The sequence below is a fragment of the Humulus lupulus genome, chromosome 3, assembly GCF_963169125.1.
Source record: "Humulus lupulus chromosome 3, drHumLupu1.1, whole genome shotgun sequence".
Taxonomy (NCBI): Eukaryota; Viridiplantae; Streptophyta; class Magnoliopsida; order Rosales; family Cannabaceae; genus Humulus; species Humulus lupulus.
In genome coordinates this window covers 40873690-40889591 of record NC_084795.1, presented here as the reverse complement: position 1 = coordinate 40889591, position 15902 = coordinate 40873690, and the positions used below count along the sequence as shown (strand labels likewise).

Below are 15902 nucleotides of genomic sequence, written 5' to 3'. Positions count from 1 at the left end.
TTGAATGACAATATGTGCACAGAATATAGAACGAAATGAAATATTGAAAAGCATATTTGAAGCACCACTAATAAGCAATTCATATTAAGAAGCATAATATCTATCAAATCATTATAAATTTAAAAACCAAATCAGGAACCCTAATTTGAACATGAAAGCAAATTCTATTAAATGTGAAATTGTAAATTAAATTGAGAGAGAAAATAAACCTGGCTGGAATAGGAAAAATGGATATATATATCTCAGATCATTGTACGTAGTCCTTGTGAAAACTAGAGTTTATAGAAGAGACAAAACAAAAAAGAGGAAACTCTACTGCAACTGAGAAAGAAGAGAAGCTTCAGTCCGTGAACTTGATCGGCAACGATGCTTAGCCGGCAACGATGTTCAGTAAGCGACCAGGTGTAGATCGCCGGTGGATATCCGATTAAAAAATGTAAGAGAGAGAGAAAGAGAGAGGAAAGAGACGAGTATTGTTTTATTTTATTTACGGTTTTATTTATTGTTTTATTTAGAAATATATCTTTTATTTTATTTTTAAAAAAATTAGTCATAAATGTAGAAACATTTGTGACTAAAAGAAAATTGTTATTCATAACAAATTAGAGTAGTAACTAAATATCATTTAGTCATAAAAGTTTATTGATTGCAACTAAATGTACTTTAGTCACAACAAAATATTGTGACCCTTTAAAAATTATAGATTTAAAATTTTTAATTATTGCCACAAATAATTTGTTGTGACTAAAGTATAATTTGTCACAAATTATGACTATAAGTATATTTAATGACAAGTATTTTTTAGTTGTGACTAAATATCAAGTTTTTTGTAGTGCATAGAAGCTACCAAATATAAACTAAATTGTGCAGTGATGTAATTAATTTTATCCACAATGTGGATTGAAGGTTAATTTTCTTCTACCACACTACTACGGCACAGAGTAGTTAACAATTTGATATTTTTCCAAACTGCAATAACTTTCATATATTTGAATATAATATTTTAGATATTTGTATATATTATCATTAATTTATTTTATTTATTACTAAATATTTTATATACTTACAATGTTGATCTTTGTATGTGTGTTTGGATTTGATTTTGACTATGTTTGCAATATTGGTGTGTACTTCATTGTAGATTCATATTGAATTTGTACTAATACAAAAAAATTAACTGCACTTGTGGGTTATAGTGATTTTTTTTAGTTTCACCACTTATACCCGCACCGCACTCAAGCTTAGACAACCAATGTGTTTTGTCTTGCATTGTCATTTGTTTGTTGTCTCGTCGTTGTGTTTGGCTTATTTTGTGTTGTGTATCCTTTTTACTTTTGGAATCATCACTCGAATACAATCAATGGATTAAGTTTGGGGGTGTACACTTGCATATAAAAAAAATATCAAAACAAGGATAGATTGACACCTATAGTTAGAGTATTGGCGTCAACTCACAATCAACATCAAAACCCAAAAATAAGAAGTATTTGTTTGCTTCAATCCTTGAAGATATTTTTGTACCGTTGTTGATGACCACTCTACACAGTCACTTGGCTTTACTTGTTACATACCAAGAGTGAGCCCAAGCAAGTTATTCCAAAATTTATTAACATGATTAAAACTCAATTTTGTACAGTCATCAAAAGTGTACGCTCAAACAATGCTTTTGGGCTTCAATTTAAAGAGTTGTTCTCATCTTTTGTTATTTTACACTTTTATTCTTGTGTGGAGAGATCTTAACTGAATTATGTCATTGAGTGAAAGCACCAATATTTACTAAATGTTGCTCGTGCTCTTATGTTTTAGCCTCGTGTTCGTGTACCCTATTGGGGTGATTGTGTTATCACAACCACTCATATCATTCATCGCACTAATCCATCTCGTTTACTTAAGAAGAAAAAAACTCTCTTTGAATTATTGAATCACAAACCATTGAGGAACTTAAAAGAAACCTAGACACAAGATTCAAGTTAAAAGAGTTAGGAGAATTGCGATATTTTCTTGGTTTAGAGGTGGCTTGGACAGAATCAGGGATCTTTGTCTCTAAAAGACCTTATGTATTACAAATTATTGAAATAATCGATAGTTTGGGTACTAAACCAGTTAGTACTCGTACTCCCATTAAACCAAACTTAAAACTGAGTGCAGGCAATCTTGATGTCATGATATGACTGTTCATGAGCATATTGAGTTTTCTTGCTGGGCTTCGGCTCACGGATGCTATGTGGTGCAGGTAAAGGCAAAAGAAAGCTGGACCATCCTTGAGTTGGAGAGCTTAGGTGGTGATGCGTACATATGCGGTTGCACGACTGCCACTGTCGATGGTTGAAAGAGGAACTAGGGTTAAACCCTGTTTTGTCGCTTAGATCGGCTGGTTGTAAATACTTTCTTGTAATAGACCTTTAAATTATATTTTCGGGATCCCAATGTATACAGTAAACATTCTAATAAAACGTTATATCTTAACCAAAAATTTTAATCCCTAAACCGCTAATCATACTTAGTTACACGATTATGGCTAAATGACTCGATTAGCGAGTTTAGCACTGTTTAAAAGGCACACCGTAACGGTTCCTGGAGTTTAGGGCATTACACCCCTAATGTTTGATTATTAGGGAAGACTTAGTTTCTCACTGCTAATAATGAATATTAGGGTCGACTCATTAGTGGCGATGGTTTAGGGGCGACATGTCGCCCATGATGTCATTAGAAGCGACTTTTAGTGTTATTAGGGGCAACATACGTTGCCTCTAATAGTACTTTTTCTTGCAAAGTGCATGCCTAGCAATAACAACCTTAATCACGCATGCAAATAAGTTCACATAATAAACGAGTGACTGATCAACAGGTCATCAAGTCACTATCAGGGGGTCTGCACCTTTAAACGAGTGACTACAGAGTCACTAACATGGGATTCCGCTCCCTTAGCCATGTGACAAAACAGTCACTTAGGCCTTTGGCCCTGACTCTGAGTAACTAGTCATAGACTAGTCAAGCGCTTTAGTTTTCTTCGACCTTAGGGTCGGTCCAGCATTAATACTCCATATGAGTCATTCAATGCCGATATCGATTAGATCTAATATTTTATCAGCTCTGCATTCATGACGCTTATGCCGTTTCTGACTCTTAGGTCAATAACACGCGACCAATGCCGATTCTGACTAATTAGTCAGTGCCACACACAAGTAAGCAATGCTACCAGGCATATATCACATGTCAAATATCCAAAAGTAGGGCATTCATCATGCTTACTTAATAGTTGCTAGCATAATTACGATCATGCACAAACACAGAGACTCAAGCTCTGATCAGTCTCACATTCAATATTCATGGCATGCCCTAATCACATGTTTCTCATGCATCACATTTAAATACTCGACATGCCTCAATAATAAACCATGCATGTCACATATGGGGTGCAGTTTTCTTACCTTTGGTCCAAGCACAAGTTACCAATAAATAAGCCACAAGCACGATCCTGATTCTAATCCCCTAGTGATAACCTAGTCACAACCATAATATAAAACATTATCAAAATGAATAAATAAATACTTCCAAACCCAACCCAAACCTCCGGGACGTCAAATCCCACTCAACTAGGTAGTAGGATCGATCACAGGCCATCGGAGTTAAGTTCCCAAGACAAAAACACAATTCTGGAAATTTTTCCCTTAAGGGTCGCGGCCCTCCATGCACCATGCCGCGGCCCACCCCCTGGCAGAGCCTCCTCCACCTTCTTCAAGCTTGGGCCGCGGCGCCCTAGAACAGGGCTGCGGCCCAACCGCGAACCAGCCCAAAAACCCCGCTTTTAACCTTTTAATACCTTCCAAAAACCTATCCAAACATCTCCAAACTCAAAAATCAAAGTTCTCAAACATCCCCATGATCCAAAACCAACAAAACCCAAGCTTCAATTCAACCAAAAACTCATCAAAACACAAAGTCCAATTCAAGCTTAAGAACTTTAAAAACTTAGAACTTAAAACTTGAATTACTCCAATTGAGTTGTTCCCCAACTAAATCCTCCGGCTAATAAGCTTCTAATCTTTCCTAGGATCGCTATGCCTCGATCCTCACTTGAATCTGAGTCCTAGGACTCAAGTTTCTTTCGAAAATGCGATCAGGAGACGAAAATGGAACTTTGAGGGAGAGAAAACTTACTGAACGTTCTTTTTTATTTCTTAAAAGGTTACTTCAAGCTTAAGTAGCCTCAAACAAATCATAACACTTGGGGTCCCGAAAACGTCCCCGGGGGCAAAATAGTCAAAAGCTCCAGAATTTTCCCCTAAATGTACTAACTCCCAATTTATCATCAAATTCTTATTCCCATTACCCAATAACTAGGTAATGTTAAATACCCATTGATTCACTCCGAGTCAAGAATAAATCCTATTGTGACTTTCCCACTAGCTTACCTCCTAGGATCATCTCGTGCTGAGTAACCCTGGCATAACCAAATAATAATAAAGCAACACACACATATCACATATATACCAAATATGCCCAAAATGGCCAAAATATGAAAATCACTCAATTAATCAAAAATGGTTTCACATGCATATTTAATACACCTAAATATGTATATTATTATTTAATACATAATAAATCAATTATGGCCCTCCCGGCCTCCTAATCAAGGTCTTAAACATTATTAGGAAATTTGGGGCACTACAAGGGGCGACATTTTCGCCCCTAATACTTTCACAGTCGCCGCTAATAATGGTGTTCCCAGAATCAATTTTCGCATCTACTAATCAAACGATGCCCCTGATAATACAATATTAGGGGCGACATTTTCGCCCTTAATACGCTAAAAGTCGCTTCTAATGATGGTGTTCCCAAAATCAAATTTTTCCCCTAATAATACAATATTAAAGGCGACTTTGGTATTATTAGGGGTAGAAAAATTCTCCCCTAATAGTTTTATACAAAAAAAACTAAAAAATATTTATTAAAATAAAATATAAAAAAACATATTTGTTAATTCATAAAAACAATAATATTCAAATTAATTATGCATAAAAATAATAATTTTTTCAGATTACAAAACTAATATCCTTATATTAATTAAAAGTAATTGCTTAATATTAAGATATAATCTCTCAAATCTGCGGTTTCGTATGTATTGTCCCCTTTTGATGCCTACGGTGCCTGCCAAGTCTGTGATGTGTGGTGTCTGCAGAGGTATCGACCATGGATATTGTGGAGGTAACAATCCCCCAACTCCATACATGTATGGATAAGGGTAAGGCGGAGGCTGAGACAACGTTCCACTCATATGAGGAGGCGGAAGTTGAGACGAAGGTCCACTCATATGAGGCAGGGGTTGTGACGAAAGTCTGCTCATATTAGGAGGATAAGCCTGGGGATACGAAGGCATCGACCATTGATACATGTATGGGTGAGCCGAAGGTTGAGACGGCCACGATGGTGTAGGAATGTCGAGATGACCTGGTAAAAGCTAAGAAGCTAAACCTTGAGACATGTGAGGTGTCTGAGAGGTTCAGGAGACGAATCTACATACTTCTAGTAAAATCGTTGACATGTATTTTGCATCTCCACGTTTGTTTTCGGACGTTTTATTTTTCAGGTGGAAAATGATGATACATGTACTGAAGTTGCTCATTCATGGTCTTCACCATATCAACCAATTCACATATATCATCAGCCGACCGGTGAGGTGGTGCCTGAGACTGAGTGTAGACGAGTTGAAACTTTACCCTTTAATTTGCAGCCAACTCCTCGCTCGTGGCCACGCCTTTCACCAAGAACTTGGTGTAGTATCTTCATTTGATCGACCAAGGAAGAATCGTCAGTAACAGATTCAATTGTCTGCTGAGTCTCATCTTTAAGAGTTGACTTCATCTTTTCATGTTTTAGAAAAACATTAGAAACAAAACAAAAACATAATTATTTGAATTGACATATAATAAAGTTAAACTTACATAATCTCATTCAGCACTCGTTGACAAACTTCTTGTTCTTTTTCATCCAGTGATATTCCTTCCACTCCTCAATGAGGTTCCAATTCAACTAATAAAGAAAATGAGAATATTATAGAACTTATAATTTAATATAGATTTATTAAGTTGATATTTCCAATTACTTTTTCGTGATGAGTCGCTAATGATTTCGTGACTTGTGTTGTAGAGTACTTCATTTGGTCTCGGTTGATTTTGTTCTTCTGTGAGCGCGCAATAAACTCCAGAGTCATGAAAAACTCACAAATTTCTTTCCAGTGATCGTTGTTGACATCTTTTGGTGGATTTTTTAGGACCTGGTCCCAATCATTTGGTCCTTTGTAGACCTTTTTGAAGTGGGTATCCACTTAGTTTTTCTATCTCGATATCTCTCATCCATCTCAGCATGGATACCTTCCATGAGGGTGTCATAATCATCACGTCCATCTATTTGATAGTAGTATTACAATCAAAAGAAAACATATTATAATACAATCTTTATTAAAGTAATTTCTATCATTTTTACCTTAACTTTGTTAAAGCATTGTCCTTAAACTATTTTGGGACATTTGCCTAATCCTTATAACTTTCTGGACATAAAGACGTGACTTAGGTGAATAACCCTAAGCAACATTACACATTGCTACTAACCCTATTTTTCACAAAATGACAAAGCATAGTGAGACTGATTGCCACATCACATGTTAACATAAAACCATATTGTAGATGTGTTCACTAAAGCTCTTTTTCCAACCCAATTTCATCACTTGATTGGCAAGATGGGACTTATGAACATATGAGGTTTATCTTGAGGAGGAGTACTTTTATGATTGGTTAAAATACAAAGCCTAAAGTAGTATTAGTCTTAAAGATTTTCACATAATGGTGATGTGAAATTTAATTTTTATTGTAGGCATTTAAAAATTGTAAGTTTTGGTATAAAGTGATACAATGAGGTATCTAAGAATATCCAAAAAGTTTGGGAGCATTTCGAGGTGTCTAAAACACATTTTGGAGACTTTGGACAGTCATTCAGGCGATGCATCACCTATTGAGAGGCGACACGTCGCCTGAACATGAAAAAGTCCAAGGCCTAAAACAGGCGACACATCGCCTACTAAGTGGCAATGCATCGCTTGAGACATCCATACAAATGTGTTTTTTGGCTCTAAAACACAATTTTAAATGCTCCAATCCTATTGTTGGAACTAATAACAATTCCTAATGTAAAAACCCAAAATTTTATTTGATAAAATATTATTTTTTAAGTGGTAGGACCCACTTTAAGTCAAAAGCATACTATTTTTCTCCTTCTTTCTCCCTAACTCCACTCTCTTTCTCTTTTTTTTCTTCTTTCTTCATTTCACTCTCTTCTCTCTCCACGATAACGCACGGTGAGTCCCTGACCCAACCATCGCTGAACTCCATTGCTGCCATGCACCAGAGCTACAGCACCCTAGAATGGTGACGATGACAACTCCCAAGTTTGGTGGCAATCAGAGCTAAGACATACCGAAACGGGAGCTTCAAAGTTTCGCCGTCAAAACTTTAAGGTGACATTTCAGCCAGCTTCGACATCTGTTTGACGAGTGGATGGTACCATTGGAATCAACACCATGAGAGGAACATTTCCCACTAAACCATTCCAGTCAACTCGCCAATTTTCTCCGGTAAGATTTTTGGATCTCCGCCCCTTTGGAAGCATTTTCCGGCAACACCGGTGGTCGTTTGGGAAAATGGGTTGTACTTCTGTGATGCACTCATCGAGAGGATCGTTTGATATATAGAAATTTAATTTTCATCCCCGTTGTCGGAACACCACCACTAGCCACCGCGAACTGCCACTGTGCGTGGCTGAGGTGAGATGTTTTACTGTATTTGAATGGTATCATGCTATATGTCGTTGGACTTAGTTTGAAGAGTATATTACGATGATGATAATTGTTTGTTCAATTGAGGATTGTAGGCAAAGTGACTTTGAAGTTGACTAACCTACTTGAAACCTAGGAATAAGGGGCTTAAGATCGTCTCTTTGGACAAATGATAACGTTCCTAAGGAGGTAAGGACTCAACTTAGTTATTAGACTTATTTTATATGTATCGAATAACATTAGAGTTATTCCCATTTTATGATTTATAAAATTTTTGAATAATTGAAACTTAATGTGCATGTTTTTCTCGACTATTCTGAAGGCATTGAGTGCCAAATATATTTTTGTATACTTACCTATGCAGGTTATGATTTTTGGGTTTTATTCACATGCAGCCATTATGCTGCCCAATTTTCTAAAATAAAGGGAATATGTTCTTTTGTTATTCTATTTTCCTACATTTGGTTATACTGGTGAAATTCATATTGATCATGATTTGTACATATTGTTGTTTCACGACCTAGTCTCTATGCCATTATAGGTAGGTCAGGTGTTCACTCATCTATAGGTATAAAGACCTCGGACATGTACATGATGTGATCTGAGTCACCCCTTGTGGTGGTTATCAAGCACGACTACCTATTTTAGGATATCATTTTTCTATGATGGGTATCAGGAACCAAAGATCTAGTGGATGGTGTGATGTGCACATGCAGTTTGTCTCTTGTGATTATTTGTGGTTTTCTCTATATTTTTGGTTTATACATGACGATATATGTTTTGTTTTCAAATCTAACCATGCAAGGGCTTTATTAAACTATTGGTCATTTGATATTAGTTGTTTTACTACTGGGATTTATAAGCTATCACCCCACTATATCTCAACCCTTCCAGGAAACAAATGATACAAGTAAGGATAAGGTGATTTATTGGTGAGCCGATGTGATTTTAGCCTAGTTCTATTTATAGTTATAGTCCTAACTTTTAAATATGGTTTATGTATTTAATTTGGAACCTTATGGTATGTATCTCTTAATTAGCTATGTAATAGTTAGGAATGAAGAATGATGGATGCTAAGTATTATTTTTGTGTTTTATGACTCATTAAATTTAACTGTTTGGTGACTACATAACTGTAGGGATATTATTGTTCTATATATAATGATAGATGATCATGCTTTTATCACCAATATTTTTATATATAATTATAGGAGTTATTCTATAATTTTTTGGACTTATAATTATGGTCAGTATAGTATAAATTAAATGATCATTTATAAGGATTATTTTCCAACAAGGATCAAAGTTTGACATTTGATCACCCAAATTATGGATATTACATATCTGTCATAGCCTAGGGCTCAGGTCGTGACACTTAACCTATTTAAGGAGTCATTTAGAGTTGTTAAGGACTGAACACATTTTCAACTCTATCTCTAACCTCTCTCTCTTTTTAACTCTAAAAAATATCACAAGTTTTCTCCAAGAAATTCATAAAGAAAGTGTGTCTTTTGAATTTCAAGGCTTGTTCAATCCTAATTTCATTTCCTACAAGAGAAAGCCTCAAGCATCTACGAAGGGCTAGAAAATAGAGAATTTTGGTAATGATACATCTCATGTATAAGCTTTGGTTTTGATTCTCCATCAATGAAAAAGATTCAAGTTGTGTTCTATATCCAGGGTTTGAAGCTTTCAAAAAGATCAAAGGATTTATTTTACAACTAGAATTCGCACTTCTTTTCTCTTATCTTTTATTGGACTTTGTTCAAGCGAAATTTCGTATAGATTATATTATATTATTGGTGTAATCTCACTTTCCCCCAACAAGTATTAAGTGCTTAATAATACGATTGTTAAGTAGTTAGTCTGTTAGTCTTGTTACAGAGCAGCTGATTGCTACTCGAGCAATTGCAATCGGTGGCTTTTAGTCTTAGTTAGTTACATTTTGTTTCTTTTGTAACCACTTGTTACTGTCTGTAACTTTCTGTAGCTATAAATACTACACCTTGTAGTATTTTCATAGAATCAATTAAAAGGTTTCTCATTTCTCTCAACTCTTTCTATTCATTTTCTCTGTTTTATAATATAAAGGGTCCGGTTCAACTTTTGCAGAGAATATGTTAAATTAATTAGGCTAAACTTAAGCCATGTGAGTTGTAATGATCAATTTGACTTTGACTAGCTATAACTTTAATTTTAAAAAATGCCTCAAATTATCTTTCCAAAAAAAATATATGAAAATAATTAGGGAAGTATTTAAGTCATTGTTGTAGTAAAATTAAGAAACAAAATCCCACGTATATATGTGTGATAATATATGATATTCTAAACTATGATGCAAATCTGAACATACATATAATTCTATAAGTTTTCAAGTAACTGTGTTAAATTGTTCAATTTTATTTTTATTATTAATCAATAGATTTTTCAAGTCCTTAATTATTATACCAAATCATCCAAGCGTAATTATAACCCAGAATTATCAAATATTATTAGTTATCTTAGAAGACCCTCCCCACTATTTACATGTCCCCCACTATTTACATGACTTTTTTATTAGTCAATAGTATATATATTTATGCTGGTCCTATTGTATTAATTAGATCAACTTGGACGATTAATCACTGTGCTCGTGGCCCTATCATCATCTTATCACACTCTGCACATCACAGAACTAAATGTGTAAATGTAAGTACATAAACTGCTTTTATTTATTCATGATCATAAGATCATACATATATATCTGGTGTCACAGATAGTAGTAGATAAAAAAGGGTTAACTATTGATGAGATGTGCATCAATGGATTTGTAGATAGCAAAAGCTATGTCTGCATACATAGTTGGGGGAGGAACATCTTCATTCTGCTTCTCATATTCTATGATAGTATTTAATATGCAACCCCCCTTAGCCTTCTCACTTGCTTCAATTGTGTACTTGTAGCTCTTGTACAGCTTAGAACAGCTTCCTTCTACCATTTTGCAACTCACTGACTTACTCTTCTCATCCAAAGCTTCAATTTTCTCTGTGTGGGTCTCACATGATGAACTCCCTGACATGACATGTAATCAAGTTTTAATCACTATATACATGGATATCAAATTGAAATAAACAGTCTGTTATTATTTGCTAACCTGGTGAGATGTAAACCCATTTCCTCACTGACCCTACAGAGCCCCAGCCACCCTCAACTTGTTGAAAGTCCTTAACCAAGCTGGGGCATATTTTGGGAAAAAGGAAAGGTTTGGACATGAAAATATTATAGAACCCTTCAGCAGAGGACTTGATCTCAAATTTAAACTCCATTTTGGCAATTTGGGCCATAATTTCTGAGAACAATAGCTGCTGTTTTGTGTATTTTATTAAATGCTGCTGTGGTTTGGAAACTCCTACTTGAGTCCCAGCATTTTATAGGAGAGGAACTTTTTTTTTTTTTTTGAAAGGAAACCAATTTTATCAATTTATTATTCATCCATGGCCAGAAGAATTTTTTGAGTGGTTCTTATAAAAACTTTATAAAAGAGGAATCGATTATTGGGTTGTGCTTTGGTGAAGAAGAATAACAATATTTATGAAACCCCAATCAGACCCCATGTCTATGCTTTTTCCCCTTTTATGCTTTTACGCTTAAGAAGATGATAAAAATATGATTTCCAAATATTTGTATGAAAATAAAACATTTGAGATATCGATTAAACTATGATTATCAAAGGGTGTGTTACAATTTACTCCTCTCCATTTGATTGTTGGAGGATTGTTGTAACAACACTAAACCCGGAGCACTTGAGTAGACACGAGAATTTGTAAGTGATTTAGCCAACTGAGTTTATATCCACTGCGAGTTTAAAATGTGATCAATCACTTTTGCTTTGGGTCCACCTAGTTATAGCATTTGTAGGTGAACGTTACAAAGAACTCAGTCGTTAAAATAACTGTTACAATTGATAATTAGTCAATAAATACAACAGTTATAATATTAATGAAACGTCTACAGTTAAATATTTGTTGGCAAAAGCTGAAGAGTTGTTTAAACCTAGTCGCCAAGGTAGTTCTCACATGTTACAAAAGTTGTGGCGAGCTAGCTCGCTTTTCCTTGCACAACAAAGTTGTTCTTATATACTATTCTCGTGATCTTTAATTTAAACTATAAATTTATGAGTCATTTAAACTTCTAAAGTCCTAAATGTTTATGAGAGTAATCGCTTGCCCGAGTTTTATCTAAAATATTTCAAATACATGTACAATTAATTTTGGGATTTTCATAACTAACTCAATATGTGCAAAATAAATATATTCATTTTTATTCGCTTAGTAATGTTTTCTTTTAATTATGAATTATATAGTTTTGGAAATAATTTTTTTTTTCAGGATAATAATTTTTTATTTAATCAGTAACCAACATCACAACCTCCATAAATGCCAGCCACCTTCATAAATATCGGCTAAAACTTTCATCAAGCAATCAAAAGATATCCAATACTTAAAAATTCACATATACAAATACCTAAAATAATATACAACGGTAGGAAATTACTTTACAGTCCCTGCACCAACAAACGCTTCAAGTCAGTAGTATCAAGGTCATAAAAGACCTTTCACCTACCTGTTTGACTGAAAGTCAAACAACTCAATACGACACAGTATTGAACTGAAAACAAATATCTCAAAAATATTCAGAAACAAAATCGATCTCCTTTTTCATGCCACACTAATGACCACAAAGTTGTGTTTCAATTTTTGAAAGAAAATATATTTTCCCGTTTTGGTTCACCACGTGCTATAATTAGTGATAACGGTACACACTTTTGTAATAAGCCATTTGAACATTTGATGAAACAATATGGCATTACACATAAAGTCTCAACACCATATCACCCACAAACTAGTGGTCAAGTTGAAGTGTCTAATAGGGAAGTTAAGCACATTTTAGAAAAAACTGTGAATCCAACTAGAAAAGATTGGTCCTTAAGACTCACTGATGCATTATGGGCGTATCGTACCGCGTACAAAACACTCATTGGCATGTCACCCTACAGACTTGTGTATGGGAAGGCGTGCCACTTACCTGTTGAGTTAGAACATAGAGCCTTTTGGGCAATTAAGCAGTTAAACTTTTCTTTAGACAAAGCAGGTGAGAAACAAAAGCTTCAACTAAATGAACTAGACGAAATTAGGAATGATGCATATAACTATTCAAAAAAGTATAAGGATCGTATGAAATTTTACCATGACAAAAATATTTTGAGAAAAGATTTTTCTCCAGGTCAGAAAGTCCTTTTATACAACTCTCGTTTGCATTTATTCCTGGGAAAGTTACGCTCTAAGTGGTCCGGTCCTTACATTGTTCGTATTGTTTTTCCACATGGAGCTATTGAAATTGAAAATCCTAAAAATAGTGATATATTTAAAGTTAATGGGCAAAAATTAAAACCATTTTTAGAATTAAAAACTGATGAAGTGGATGAAATCCTCCTTGAGGACCCTATTTACCATGCTCTTTGATTCCTATTTTGATCTTGATAACTTGTGTTTTATTTGTATTGTTGTTTCATGTGTGATTTAATTTTTGTTAGTTGTATCTTTTTCTCTCTTCGCGATGCACAATATCGAGGTACGACCATTCTAAACTCTACACTCTTGTCAATTTTAATTTATATTTATATTTTAACACATTGAGGACAATGCTTAAATTAAGTTTTGGGGTATCGAGTTTTATTGTGTTTATGCTTTGCATTGTTTTTAATGTTTTGTGTTTTATTTATGTTATTTATGTTTGTTTGAAAAAAAAATTATTTATATGTTGTTGTTTTGTTAATTTTTTAAAAATTCAAAAAAAAAAAAATTTGGTGATATTTTTCATTTTCAATGATAAAAATTCTGATTGAGTTTGAAATTAATTCTCTTTAAAATATGAATAATTTTTAAGCTTTGTTTTTAATTATAGGGTCAATTTTGCTTGTAACAAAAATTACATTTTTCATAACAAAAACATTCTTATTTCCTATAAGTTTAAGTGAAAATTAATTTTAATGAAAACCTATTTTCTAAGAGCAAAATTGACAATTTAATTAATTACATAAGCTTAACTTTTATTCATAATAATTTCTGAGATTTATTTTCATTGTGCAATTTTTGAGAAAATCATTTTTATATCACCAATAAAAAAAAATATGTGTATTTTAATTTTTCTTTTGTTTGAGGACTAGCAAAACTTTAAGTTTGGGGGTGTGATAACTCTACAAATTAGAGTTATTTTACTATATTTTATATGCTAATTGTTGCTTAGTTCTTGAGTTTTTAATTAACTTATTAAGTTTTTGTGTAATTTTTAATTTATTAGTCTTATTGTAGTTTTCTAGATTTTTATATGTTTTTATAGATATTTTATTATAATATGTTATAGTTAATTATTTGAAATTTGTGTTGTTAGATTATAAGTTAAAAAAAATGTGATTTTATTGAACTTAATTGCCAAAATAAATTAAATTTTAATTAATATTTTCATGGACTTAATATGAGTTGTTTTACAATTGAAAATATTTTATTCTAATTTAATGTTTACTTATTTTGTAGATAAATTGTTGCATTTTAATTGCTCTTAGAGGAAAAAATGTTAGAGTTGAAAGAAAAGTTGATGTTTTTTAGCAAAGGCCCAAGTCAGCCACCAGCCCACCAAGCCCAGGCCCACGTTCAGCACTCCATTCAGCCCAGCCAACTCAAGTCTCTTCCTCCCAGCCGTACGCCCATTTGCTCATCACATCTTAGCCTGGCCATTTCTCCACCAAGTCCTTCGTCAGCTGCCAATCATTTATGCATACAGTTGCTTCAATCGTGACCCAGCAGCAAGCTCTTCCAAGCTGCCTTTCCCAGCACCAATTCCTCCCTTGCAAGGCCAACCGTGGGCCTATCCTCTTGCCCAGCCCAACCGACCCAAGTCCCCAGCTCGCCCAGCAGGCCCCAAAGCTCCCCAGCCGCCTATTACTGCCATACAGCACCTCTTGAGCCCATCATTTTGCATTTTGTCCCCTATGACAAAATTGCCAACTTTTTACCCTTTTGTCTACACATTTTTCACCACAACATCATCATTACACCCTATAATTTACCTCTACATACCATATTTATTTTATTTTATTAATCTAATCAATTTAATTAATTTAAATTGATTATTTTAATAATCTCATTTTGGCTATAAATATGGAGTTTCAAGACCATTTTAGGGTGCTTAATTTTTTGTTACTATCTTCCTTTCTCCCATTTTCTCTCTACCATCCTCTCTTCCATTTTGGGTTTTTCAAGAGCATTTTGCAAGTATGTATGTCTTTTATTTTGTAATTTCTACTCTAGTTATGTGCTTCTAATCTTTTTCATAAGATTATTAAGATCATGATGAAGCAACTTGTAACTAGGTAATATTTATGTATATGTTGATTTCCCTTGTAATGCAACAAAGTTTATGGGTTTTTCTTCTTCATATATTTCTTTCATCTTAAATATCTTGTATTTTAGATTGTTAGAACATATTTACACTTTGTTCTTCATTAGTGCATAAACATAATATTCTTTGTGTAAGATGTGTCATTAAATTGTACACATCCATGCTTAGAGCAAAAATATTATGTTTTGCCTTATAAATAATGTTCATTGATTTATTTGTTATTTCATTAGATTGATTTACACTAAATGCTTTGAAATTATAATTTTGAAAAGTGAAGAAAAATCCTATCTTTTTATAAGTAATTTGTGCTTAAAATTATAAATCTTTTTGGAAAATGATAGTTTGAATTATTTTAACTATCACTAAAACTTGGGAATCAATATACTAATAAATATTATTAAACTTACATTTTGTGGATTCTAGTATCTTAATAATCTTTTCTTTTAACACTTATTGTCAACTCATTATTGCTTTATTTTTATTCTCTTAAATAGCTTTATTTTTCAATCTTTTATTTTATGTTCATAATATTAAAACTCGTCAATCTTTGGAGCTAGATTAGAACTTATTACTTTTGATTTAAAATAGTTTTCTCTTTTCGATTTTAGACAACTCCTTGGGGTTCGACATCCTT

General features: G+C 33.6%; 1 protein-coding gene across 1 annotated transcript; it reads right to left on the bottom strand.

Annotated features, from left to right (window-relative positions):
- Nucleotides 1–10524: 10524 nt before the first annotated feature.
- Nucleotides 10525–11407, bottom strand: LOC133821073 (MLP-like protein 34). Its single transcript, XM_062253582.1, has 2 exons — nucleotides 10965–11407; nucleotides 10525–10882 (listed from the first exon to the last, which is right to left on the bottom strand). Exons 1-2 carry the CDS (start codon nucleotides 11152–11154, stop codon nucleotides 10608–10610), a joined length of 465 nt encoding a protein of 154 aa, XP_062109566.1. The 5' UTR covers nucleotides 11155–11407; the 3' UTR covers nucleotides 10525–10607.
- Nucleotides 11408–15902: the final 4495 nt, after the last annotated feature.

Coding starts and splice junctions, on each gene's coding strand:
- LOC133821073 (XM_062253582.1), bottom strand. CDS start 11,154: ATGGCCCAAATTGCCAAAATGGAGTTTAAATTTGAGATCAAGTCCTCT. Junction 10,883..10,964: donor ATGGGTTTACATCTCACCAG/GTTAGCAAATAA, acceptor ATGTCATGTCAG/GGAGTTCATCATGTGAGACC.